Here is a 13074-nt window from a genome sequence, read left to right on the forward strand (position 1 = left end):
CAATGCTCTTTCTACTAAGTCACCAAGTTTGACACAAACAGCACCTTGTATTAGTAGGGGCCAGGACCCATGAGTACAATAAGACATTGATCAAACAGCATGCCTTTTGATCCAGTAACACCACTAATAGATCTGTATTCCAAAGAGATTTTTTAAAAAGGGAAAAGAACCTTATTTGTGCAAAAATATTTATAGCAGTTCTTTTTGTGATGGCTAAGAACTGGAAATTGAGGGAATGCCTGTAAGTTGGGGAATGGCTGAACATTAGTTGTGGCATATGATTGTGATGGAATTCGATTGTAAGTATACAAAATAATGAGAGGAATGGTTTCAGAAAAACCTGGGAAGACTAATGTGAACTGATGCAAACTGAAGTGAGTAGGACCAGGAGAACGCTGTACACGTTATTAGCAGTATTGTGCGATGGACAAGTATAAGTGCCTTAGCCATTCTCAGCAAAATAATGATCCGAGGCAGTCCTAAAGGATTCATATGAAAAATGCCGTCCACCCCCAGAGAGAGAACTAATATCGTTTACAGATTAAAGCATGCTTTTTCACTTTTCTTTTCTTTTCCTTTCCTTCCCTCATTCCTTCCTTGCTCCCTCACTCTCTCTCTCTTAGCTCTTTTTTGTTGGAGGGTTCTTGCACAAAATGACTAACATGAAAATGTTTTACACGATTGCACATGTATAACCTATATCAGATTGCTTACTATCTTGGAAAAGGGGAAGGAGAGGGATGGATTTTGGGACTCGAAACTAAAAAAAAAAAAAGAATGAGTGTTAAAAATTATTTTTGATAGAATGACTTTTTGGTAACACAACATCTTGGGTTCAAGTCCTGCCAAATACTAGCTGTGTGGCCCTGGGCCCCGGCAGCTATTAAGAAAGGCTTTATGAAAGAGGTGCTTTTTGAATTGGTCCTTAAAAGATGGCTAGACATTCAAGAGTACAGTACACATTGATGAATATCTGTGAACTATGAGCACTTGACTCATTAAGTTAGCCACATATTCTAGAAAAGGGATCCTTTTTAGAAAAGAAAACAAGCTAGGAATTGAAATCATTAGATTCTTCCTCTGGTCATTTGCAGGAGGCTTTAGAAGACTAGCACACAGTTGAGGTGTGTGCTGTAAGAACTTGAAATTATTTGGATTGCACTTCAAATATAAAGGGTTCAGAGGATTCAAAGGACTTAATTCTTGCCTTCTGGACCCTTGCTGAAGGGAAAGCTTCAGGTGAAATCTTCAAAGGTTTTCAAGTGTGACTTTTAGAAGTCACCAGGTTTTCATTACTTAAGTATTTCAAAACTGTTTCTAAATGTAGAAACACTCCCAGCTGGTCCAAGGGTTTCACTCTGAGCCCTCTCCCCCGCCACCCAAATGTCATCCATTTCAGAATTAATGTATCTTCAAGAAAAGAACAGACTGAACTTCAATTTAATAAATGGTTTATTGAAAACTCAATACTGAACATCAAGGTGGTTAATTAAATGTGCTGCGTAACTGCTTGGATTTAGCGTAATTCAATCCAATGCATAAAATAGCCTAATAGTTTTTCAGACCGTCCCTCTACAAATTCCAGTTTCCAGTAGGATTTTTTTGTCCATTCTCCTTTACCTTTGGTCCAAAGGCTGGAGAGCTGAACTTGAGGACAGTGAATTGTTGTTGAGTTATTTCAGTTATATCCAACTTTTCATGACCCCATTTGGGGTTTTCTTGGCTGAGATACTGGAGAGGTTTACTATTTCCGTCTCAGCTCATTTAACAGTTGAGGAAACTGAGGCAAAGAGGATTAAGTGCCTTGCCCAGGGTCACACAGCTGGGAAGTGTCTGAGGCCAGATTTGAACTCAGGAAGATGAGTCTTCCTGCTCCAGGCTTGGCACTCTATCTGCTGCACCACCTAGCTGCCTCAGGTGCTTAAAAAATACTTTTAATTAGACTGATAGTCTTGAAAATAACAGTGTAAAAGGGATATTATGATTAGTGTTATAGTTGACAATGGCAGTGCTAATCACTGCTATGTCATGGAAAATAACTGATAATCAGTATTATGTCCTGAAACTTGGATTTTGTATATATTGATTCTTTGCAAAGCCATTTGGGAAAAAAAGAAAAAGTGAATCTGTGCATGGACCAAAAAGGAAATGTGTTTAAATGAAACACAGCCAAATTTTCAATTCTCTGATGAGTATATGTGACCCTGGAAGAAACAGAGCTGACCAATCAGTCAAGTCTCCGAGTAAACTAAACAGCGTTCTGGAAGAGAACCCAGACCCTTCTCCTTGGGAAGATCCATGGAAAAAAATCAGTGATATTCATTTTCTTTTTGTAGTGACACAGGGACAACCCCTCCTGAGAGTGGTATCTTTGGATTCATGATCAACTTTTCTGCATTTCTTGGTAAGTTCAGTATAACCAACTATTTTATTTCATTTTTTGTCAATGAACAAGTAATTCATTTGTCTGACTTCCCACCCTACCCTCACTGGGAAGACACAGGAAAAATGTAGCCCTGACCAATACACAAAGTCAAACAAACACATGCTGGTACAGTGAGTTGAAATTTGTTTTGAAAAAATTAGCAAGCCCGGTTGAAGGGACCTATCATTTATAGGTTATGGCCAAATTTTTAAAAATGCTTCCTTTTTAAATAGAGGTTTGCTATACTTTACAAAAATAAGGAAACATATTTACAAAGACTGGTAAATAATTAATAAGAAGAGTTCCTAACTCTACAGAAGTTTGCCACTGGGTTCTTTTAAAAAGAATAATTCATGGTCATCTAATAAGTTAAGATTTGCAAAAGTTTATAATTACTTTGCCCTTTAAAGAATAACACCCCTAAATGTCTTTGGAAAATTGATATTAGGCTTAATTTTTTTTTCTGATTTCTATTTAACAGAGAGAAAGGTTGTATGAAGTGGTAGATTATAAGTCGGCTCAGTTTCAGAAGGTCCTGGGTTCTCACACACAGCTCTCCCATCTCCCCCAGCTGGGCATTGCCACTGCCTTGGATGCTCTCCCTTCTTTATCTCTGCCTCCTGGCTTCCCTCAATTCCTTCACATCCTAGCTAAAATCTCACCTTCTACAAGAAATCTTTCCCAGTATTCCTCAGTCTTAGCAACTTTTCTCTGAGACTACCCCGAGTTTTTCTTCTATCCATATCCCCTCCCCCATTAGACTGTGAACAGGTACTGTCTTTTGTCTTTCTTTATATCCTCAGGACTTAGCACTGTGCCTGGCATATATCAATGCTTAATAAACCTAATTGATTGCTTGATTTATTTAATCCCGCAGATTCCAGGCAACTGTTACTTTAAGTCTGCATTGGTAGAGGGAGTTTCCTCACAAGTTTCATGAAAAACAGAACCTAGGATCAGAGGTCTAGATCCAGAAAGGACCTTGGAGGCTATCTAGAGCTAGAAAGGCAAGCCAACTAGTCCAAGTCTCTCATTTTACAGAAGAGGAAACTGAGACCCAGAGTGGGGGAAGTGTCTTGCCCAAGGACTTTAGAGAGCCTCCTCTTCCTTTACACATGAGGAAACTAAGACTCCCAGAGGATTAAGTGACTTGGCTACAAGTATTAGGTGAAAGAGGCAGGATTTGACCCTAGGTCCTTTGGCATCCAGAGCCAGGGGTCTTTCTATTGTACTGCCAGTCCGTTTTCCACCAAAGGAAGCTTCTGGCAGAGTAGACGAGGCACTGGGTTCTTGAATAAACCCAAACCTTGACACATTTTGTCCAGCTGAAAAGGTATCAAATACAGTTGACTGACTGTGACCATGCTCTCAGAGGATAGTCCTGCCAATTTTGGAGAATGTCATTGCCAAGAAGGTTGGCCTCCAGGGAATGATTATTTTTTGGTCAAAGTAACTCATAGAGTCCAGAGGAAGAGAGACCTGTGGTGGCAGGTTCTCCTGCCTGATGATGTCATGCATGCCCCTTGACTTCCTGAAAAATGGGAATATTTATCACACATCTAAAGGCACAGCCAGGGACACTTAAGGAACTTGCTTGCCACCAACATCTGGGAGGCTTGGGTAGCATGGCAGAAAGATCACAAGTCTTGGTCTGCTTTCTGGCTGCCTTCCCTACTACTTTGTAACTGGGCAAATCACCCAGATCTCAGCTTCCTCACTTTTAAAATATTGGTGTGGGATGAGTGGAAAAAGCACTGGGTGGGGCAAAATCTTGCCTCTCCTTTTACTACCAGTGTGACCTGAGGGAAGTCACAATCTTCGCGGGCCTTATCTCTAACATGAGGGGCTTGGACTGTTTGTGCCCTAGAGCCAGGAGAGCCTCTGATTTGTCTGTAAACAGAAAAAGAAAAAGGAGTAGATTTTTATGTTCACATCAAAACAAAAAACAGATGGCTGTATGTGGATCTCTGAAGGTCTATTATGTACAGCTTTCTTTTTTTTTTTAAGGTATATAATAAATTCAATGTGTTATTTTTCAACTGTACTGTTCATCTGTGTTTCCTTTTGAATGTCCTTCTGTAGCTTCTGGTCTATTTTAATGTTTCAAAGATCCTGCCTTTTTTCTTTTTTTCCCTTCTTCCTTCCTTTCATTCTTTCTCTCTTTCTTCCTTCCTCTCTTCCTTCTTTCATTTTCTTCCTTCTTTCCTCCCTCCCTTCTTTCCTTTCTTTCTCCCTTCCTCTCTCCTTCCTTCCTTCCTTCCTTCCTTCCTTCCTTCCTTCCTTCCTTCCTTCCTTCTTTCCTTCCTTCCTCCCTTCCTTCCTTCCTTCCTTCCTTCTTTCTTATCAGTAGACCCTCTCCCCTCCAAATTCCCTCCCATTAAGAAAAAAGACAGATCTCTTGTAAGAAAGATGAATAGTCATGTTAAGTAAGGCATTGAACTTGGAGTCAGGAATGCCTGAGTTTCAATCCTGCCTCAGACCTTTACTAGCTGTGGAACCCTCCGCAAATCCCTTAACTTCTCTCAGCCTCAGTTTCCTCATCAATAAAATAGGGATAATAATCGTTCCTACCTCCCAGGATCCTCAAATAAAATGAGATGACATTAGCAAAGTGCTTTGCAAATCTTAAAAGCACTATATAAATGCACTGAATAATAATATTTATTATTATTGCTGTTACTAATGCAAAGCCATGCTGCCCATTGTTCACCTGGTCAAATCTTTGTCTCTGCTTCTGAGTTCCTTTGATCCTATGAATTTCAAAGCTTCTTCCAGTCCTTGGTTGTGTGGTCACAATTCCCGCCCTCTGCTGGATGAACAGGAACATAACCACATGGTCCTTGGACGGGAAAACTGTATTTTGTCATTCTCAAAGTATGCATCCCAAGTAGCTGACCAGGCAGTCTTCCTCATTACTTGTTCATCCATTAACCAGATTAACTATGTGTTGACAATTCATTTCAGGTCTAAGATGGTTACCATAACTTTTGCCTGGCTTATTTCTTCTTTCCCACACATGTTCCTTGAAGAAGAGAAATATTTCTTTCCCAAGCTCACCCTTTCTTATGTTAGAGCACGTAGGCATTATCCTATCCAACAGCCTTTTGTGAGGAGGACTTTATGAAGGCTGAGTTCCTAGAGGCAGTGTTTGACAGTGGGGAAAAAAACTGACTGGAATCAAGAACCTGGGTTCAGATCTCTAGGACTCAGTTTCTTTATCTCCAAAACAGATTAGCTGGCCTCTGAGGTTCCATCATCTCTAGTTCCAGGATCCCTCAGTTTCCTTATTTGTAAAATTATGGAGTTGAACTAGATGGCATCCGAGCTTTCTTCCAGATATAGACTTATGGTTTTTTAAGGATGTGTAAAGAGAGAACAAGAATGTATAGAGGCAACATGATGGCACAGTGGAAAGAGGACCAGTCTTGGAGTCAGAATCCTTGAGTTCAAATCCTTGTTCTGTCATTTAGTTAACTTGGGTGACCTTGAGCAGGTCACTGCACCATAATGGGACTTCCATTTCTTACTGGTAGATGAGAGAATTGAATTGTATGGCCACCAAGGTCCCTTCTAACTGAGGTCTTTTGATCTGTAAAATGAGAGGATGAGATTTTAGGTGGCCTCTGAGATCCCTTTCAGTTCTGCATCTGTAAGCCTTTGCCTCGTTCTTGGACATCAGTATTTACTCAGACTTTTCTGGTAGAGTTAAATCCTTGACTCCTCACTTCATACCACCTCTATCCCTCAATCGAAGTCAGTTTTATATCTCCTGAATATTCCTCCTTCTCTCCTCTGAAACTGTCCCCACCCTGGTGCAGGTACTCCCCACCTCACAAAAACAGGCTTCAAAAATTATGATTCTAATGATTTTAAAGGAGGAAAGTGATTCTCTGGACCAATTATGTTTCAAATGGAGGTATTAGACTATGCCTTTAAATACAAATCACTCTGGTTTTCACTGAATGGCCAAAGTTCCCCTGCCCAAGCCTCTATGACTCACTATTTAATTTTGACGGCTTAGAGTGAGTGTAAATAGCTGTTGTTTTCTGTTCTGACCTGGAACTTGGGGGGTCTTCCTCTCCCAGACTGATATTTTTGTGATGGTAAATTAAAGTCATCTATTGTCTCTGTCCTCACCCAGCCCTGTCTTTGAATGGGTTAACTGAGCCACTGAGGCCTGGGAAAGACCTTACTTGAGAAAAGCCATGGTTATTTACCGCCTCTCTGGCCTTCATCAGTCATTGACTTTTGTCTTGCCATTGGACTCCAGAAAAGAGAGTTGAGGCTGTTGACTTTCACAGCTCTGCCTCACTTAAATTCCCTAGCAAATCAAAACCTCACGCTCAGATGTCATTGGTCCTCTTTGGGAAAAAAATGAAAGATGAACATTAAAATTTGGACTATTGTAATAGCCTGCTCGGGGGTTGTGCCTGCCTCAAGTCTCTCTCCACTGCAATTCATCCTCCCTTCAGCCACTAAAGTGGTAAATGCGCTCGTGTCTGATTCTATTTCCCCACTCAAAAAACTCCAGTGGCTCTCTATCCCCTCCAGGAATCAAGTACAAAATGCTCTGTTTGGTGTTCAAAGCTCTTCATGACCTCCCTCCCCTTTCCTTTTTCATGTTCTTATACCCTGCTCCCGAATATGTACTCTTTGATCCAGTGACACTAGCCTCCTGGCTGTCCCATGCATATCTCTTGGCTCTGGGCATTGTCTCTGATGCCTTAGGATACTCTCCCTCCTCATCTCTGCCCTCTGGCTCCCTTGACATCCAGACACAGCTAAAATCCCATTCTCTATGGGGAGCCTTTTCCAATTTCTCTTAATTCTAGTGCCTTTTCTGTTAATGATTTCCTTTTTATCTGGTACGTAGCTGACTTGTACATAGTTCTTTGCTCATTGCCTTTCCTATTTGATTTGAGTTCTTTGAGGACAGTGATGGTCTTTTGCTTTTTTTTTAAATCCCCAGCATTTAGCACTGTGCTTGGTGATGGGGTCCAGGCTCTGGAAACCCCCTTGAACTCTCCTTGAATCTGCCCCCTTGATGTGGAGTTCACCTGAGGCTATAATCCCTCCAACTGGCCTTTGATTATCACTAAACCCAATTCTCTGTTACTCTTAATCTAGCCCAGGCCTTCATAGTCTGTTATCTATGGATTGCCTCCGACTACTTCCCACCCTTGGTTCTGTCTAAACCCCATTCTCTTGGTTCCTGGCCTCTTACCTCTAGTCACCCCAGCCTATCAGCCACTCTTATTAAGATTCTCCCTACACCCCTCCTCCAGTCACCCCAGCCTACTGGCCATTCTCATTAAGATTCTCCCTACACCTTTCCTCCAGTCACCCCAGCATACTGGCCACTCTCATTAAGATTCTCCCTACACCCCTCCTCCAGTCACTCCAGACTACTAGACCAACTCTAGATCCTTCCTGCAGTCTTTCTGTATATAAGATCCATCTCAGTCTCCATTAAGGTGTTCAGATTCAATCTGGCCAGCTTGCATGAGCGATATAAGTGCTCAGGTTCTTTAAGTCTGGACAATGCTAAGATTCCTTAAGAGTCTGGCCAATATGGTGGATTTTTAATAAACTTGGTTTTCTTTGGCTGAAAGAAAGCTTAGGTCGAATTCATTTGGGCAGGACCCCTGTGTCACTACTTCAGGGTCCCAGCACCTCTAAACCTCAACACCTGGCACATAATGGGTGCTTTATAAATGCTAATTGATTGAGTGACAGGTAGCCATTCTGTTATCTATCTGTGAGGGCATGTTTGTCCTGTGCTTTGGGAGGTAGACAAAAGGAGAGTAATAAGCAATGGAAAGGAGACCCTTTGCACTTTCTCCCTTCTCTCTGTCCTTCATTCCCCAGGCAGGAACACGTTCATCTGGTCTCAGATCTTAGGAACTAGACAAATTATTTTATTCTGAACAAACAGCGGGGTCAAGCTGGGTTTAAAAAATTTTGAATTGGGGCCAGGTTAAGTAGGCAGACAGGAATATCTGCTTGAATATTAATGAAAGAGAAAAAAATTACTTTGTAATGTAAAAATTTTTTTATTATCATTTTAAACCTAATATGTACTGAGATCAGAAGATTTGCTTTTTCCACTTAGCCTTAGATATTTCTCTGTATCTTAAAAACTGATTTCAAGGTTCACTAAAATGTTTGAGTTGGAGAAGTGTTCAAGTATCTTTTTATTAAAAAAAATTAACTTCTTACAAAAACCTTACAGTATAAATGTTTTTCCTTTACAGGTGCAGCCACTATGTACACAAGATATAAAATTGTGGAGAAGCAAAATCAAACTTCTTATTTCAGTAGTCCGATTTTTAACCTGGTGTCATTAGTCCTTGGATTGGTGGGCTGTATTGGAATGGGCATTGTAGCCAATTTTCAGGTAGGGATAAGTTAGAAAAGAACAATAACCTATTAACATAATATGATGTAATATAATACAGTATAATATAAATATCTGTATTTGGTTGAATGTTTCTCAGTGAGAAAAAGGTGGACAAAGGAAGGCATGGTCTAAAGATAACAGTGCTAAAGTTTAGTCATTCCAATTTGAACAGAAGGTCATAGTAACTGGAGATGAAAGGGACCTACCAGGTCATCTAGTTTAATCCTCTCTTTTTACAGATGAGGAAACAGAGACTCAGGTTGGTTAAGTAAGTGACTTGCTCCAGTAGTAAGCATCAGAGGTTGAATCTGAACCCAAGCCCTCCGTCTTTAAGATCAGTACTCATTTCCACTCTGAACACCCTTGCTACATGAGTTTCTGGAAATGGTCTTTAAAAATAAATTACATTAGGTTTTCCCTAAAGTGCAGTTAGATATGACCTTAAAGATCAATTCATTTGAAATACTCTTTTCATCCTACCACAATGCCTGGTGCATGCATACATACATACACACACACACACACACACATTCATGCATGCACATACACTGTCTTATAATAAAGAAAAACGCAGTTAAGCTAAACCAGTTGACCAATGATTATGCCTTTCTTTGTAAGCATCATTTCTCCACCTGTGTTCCCTGAGCTCTTCAGCAAAAGGTGGGGGGGGGATGGGGAAGAGAAAGGATGTTTCCTCATCTGGGATAGTGATATTTTCAGTGACTTGCCCAAGGTTACTCAGTATGTGTTAGATGTGGGACTTGAACCCAGGCCTTCCTAATTTCCTAGCTCAGTGGGTGTTGGAGGCCAAGATTGCCCATTGAACCTTTTTAGCATTTATCTTTGTCCTGTTCATTTACATAACTGCAGTTAGTGTAACCACCTAATTTTCTAAATAAGAAAACTTGGGAACCAGAATTTTCTGAGTTCACGTGATCGGATAGTGACAATTGCTAGACCTACGTAAGGCCCAAATCTATTAATTGGGTGGGTATACCACCTATAAACACAATCCAGACAGCTAACGCAGAAATTCTAATGTGTCAAGTGTTATCAAAAAAACTTTGTAAATATAAGAGTCAAGGTAACACTGTGTGGCTTAGCATAGTTCCCAGCATACAGTAAGCACTTAATTAATACCTGTTGACTTGTCTGAAGGTAACATGTGGTTCTTGTTAACTTCCAATGTGACTTTTAACTGAGCCACGGATCGATTACTTCATGGCTTTCTTAATCCGCAAATTAGGTAAATACATAATTTTGCCAAATTGGTTTCATGAAGGACACTGCAGAAAGATGACATACTAATTACACTGATCACCCCAATAAAAAATGGAGTGAAAAAGTTAGAAATGTTAGAAAAGTTAGATGTAATCATGTAAACAAAGGCAGTTTGCTATTCAGTTATTTCAGTCATATCTAACTCTTTGTGAACCCATTTGGGGTTTTCTTGCCAAAGATACGGGAGTGTTTTGCCATTTCCTTTTCAACTAATTTTACAGATTTCTCATCTGTAAAAACTGAGGCAAACCAGGTTAATGGATTTGCCCATGGTCACACAACTAGGAAGTGTCTGTAGCCAGATTTGAACTCAGAAAGATGAGTCTTTTTGGCACTCCATTCACTGTAGCACCACATAACTACATATAGGCAGTTTAGGAGTTAGGGTATCTTAAATTTCTAAGTAGTAGGCTACACAAGCCTGAAAAGGAATTTACTGTTTACTCTTGGTGGGGAAAGTAATGTGTTAAGCAAATTCTTATTAGTAATTCTACTACTACTGATAATAAATGTCATTTATAAAGCACTTTAAGGTTTACAAAGTGCTTCTTATATCATCTAATTCTTTTTTTAAATGTTTATTTATTTTTAGTTTTCAACATTCATTTCCACAAAATTTTGAGTTCTAAATTTTCTCCCCATCTGTCCCCTCCCCCCACCTCATAACACCTTGCATTCTGATAATCTGCTCCTTCAATATGCCCTCCCTCCTATCACCCCCCTCCCTTCCCTTATCCCCATCTTCTCTCTTTTCTTGTAGGGCAAGATAAATTTCTATACCCCTGTATTTCTTATTTCCCATTTGCATGCAAAAACAAGTCTCAACATTCATTCCTAAAACTCTGAGTTCCAACTTCTCTCCCTTCCTCCCTCCCCATCCATCCCCACAGAGAAGGCAAGCAACTCAATATAGGCTCTATATGTGTAGTTTTGCAAAAGACTTCCATAATAGTCATGTTGTGTAAGACTAACTATATTTCCCTCCATCCTATCCTGCCCCCCATTGCTTCTATTCTCTCTTTTGACCTTGTTCCTCCCCAAAAGTGTTTACTTCTAATTACCCCCTCCTCCCATTTGCCCTCCCTTCTATCATCCCTCCCACCCCACTTATCCCCTTCTCTTCTACTTTCCTGTAGTGAAAGATAGGTTTTCGTACCAAATTGAGTGAGCATGTTATTCTGTCACCTAATTCTTACAACAGAGGGGCAGACACTGAAATTTTTTGGGGGGGGGGGATACTGGGAGTAATGTTTTCATTCTTAATTTCAAAGATTAATATCTAAATGGTACATGTTAAATAAAATACAACATTTTGATCTAGTGAGATTATATGTGAAGTGCTGTATACATTCTAAAGCAATTCATAAATGTTAGTATTATTACCATCCCCTTTGTCATTATTGGTCCATACTTGCCAATTCCCTGGTACAGGGTGACCCTGTGTCAGAGAACTCTCTTTACCAATGCAAGTCAGCAATGGCTCAGTCATTGATAGTCCTAGAAAGTTTCCTGGGACCCTGAGAGGAGGTAGCTGTATGTGTCACAGGTGGGTCTTCCTGTTTGAGGGCCAGCCCTTTAGCAGGCAGGTAGGACCAAGGATAGAGTGCTAGACCTGGAGGCTGGAAGTCCCAAATTCAAATGTGGATTTAGACATTTACCAGCCATGTTAACCCGGGCAAGTGACTTAACCTTTTCTTACCTCAGTTTCCCATCTGCAAAGTGGGGATAATAATAGCATCTATCTCCTGGAATGTTGTGAGGATAAAACAAAATCATGTTTACAAGTGCTTTGCACACTTTAAAACACTATAAAATGCTAGCTATTATTATCATACCCTTTTATCTCTTCTATAACAAAATATGAATTTATCTTAGGGGATATATTATTGCTTCCCATCATGTGTAGCACTAAGCACTTAGTAAATGTTAGATCAAATGAAATTAAACTGGCATTAAACACGCAATCTCACTGTACTTGTATCTGGTATCCTATGTTGTTGTTTTAATATGAAATATTTTAAAGAGATTGATAAAAAGGATTTAAGAAGAAAAGAGGTAGCCACAGGGGCCCCCTCAGAGATAGGAAGACCAGAGTTTAAGTCCCACCATTGATCAAAGCCCTCCCAGAGCCAAGGCTGTAGGTGCAGAAGTCCAGCCAGCCTCTGGAGTGCTCTGAACTAGGTACTATAGGGCTTAGTAAATGGGGCAGCAAACCCAGGTCATCAACACCTACCAGATTTCCATCCCCAGGAAAACAAAGAGCTGGGGAGGGTGGTAATTATCCCTGAGGTGTCCGCCTCTCTGCTTCAGATCTTCCAGTAGTTAAATGATTCCTAGCACCATCCTAGGCTCTGGGGAGCCATTTATAGAGCTGAGGGACCTAGGATTATTTGTATCCTATGGAACTCTGTGTGCTGGTCCTCCCATTAGTGTGGGTGCCATCAATTTATCAACATCTCATTGAAATTGCTTTAAAGAATCACTAATGAGGCCTCAAAAAATATTTTGGGGGAGTTTTGAATTACAGTCCTTCCACTTATTACCAGTGTGACCCTGGGCAAATTACTTGTCTGGACCTCAGTTTCCTAAATCTGTAAAATAAGGGGAGTAGACTAGATTAGATTGAAAATCTCTAAATTTCCTTCCCACTCTAAATCTGTGGCTTTGTTGCTCCAGGCAAGTCTTCATGAATTCAAATCCTACCTTTGACACTTTCTACCCTTGTGACCCTGGACAAGTCATGTACATCTGTGGGTCTCAGTTTCCTCATTTGGAAAATGAGGCGGTTGTATTTGATTTGATTGAACAAGCATTTCATAGTCTTAGATTTAGAGCTAGAAGGACCTCAGCAGTTTCTAGTCTAGCCCCATCATGTTACAGATGAGGAAACTGAGGCCCACAGAGATTAAGTGACTCACCCATGGTCACAGTTAGTCTCAGACGCAGCATTTGACCTCTTTCTGCTTTT

General features: G+C 40.4%; 1 protein-coding gene across 1 annotated transcript in view; it reads left to right on the forward strand.

Moving 5' to 3' along the window:
- The window catches only part of DRAM1 (DNA damage regulated autophagy modulator 1), a 39642-nt gene that overhangs the window by 13772 nt on the left and 12796 nt on the right, over nucleotides 1-13074 (forward strand). The window contains exons 2-3 of the mRNA XM_072655732.1: nucleotides 2337-2404; nucleotides 8680-8822. Of these exons, the coding sequence (XP_072511833.1) occupies nucleotides 2337-2404; nucleotides 8680-8822 (211 nt within the window). The remainder of the gene's footprint in view (nucleotides 1-2336; nucleotides 2405-8679; nucleotides 8823-13074) is intronic.

The sequence above is a fragment of the Notamacropus eugenii genome, chromosome 3, assembly GCF_028372415.1.
Source record: "Notamacropus eugenii isolate mMacEug1 chromosome 3, mMacEug1.pri_v2, whole genome shotgun sequence".
Taxonomy (NCBI): Eukaryota; Metazoa; Chordata; class Mammalia; order Diprotodontia; family Macropodidae; genus Notamacropus; species Notamacropus eugenii.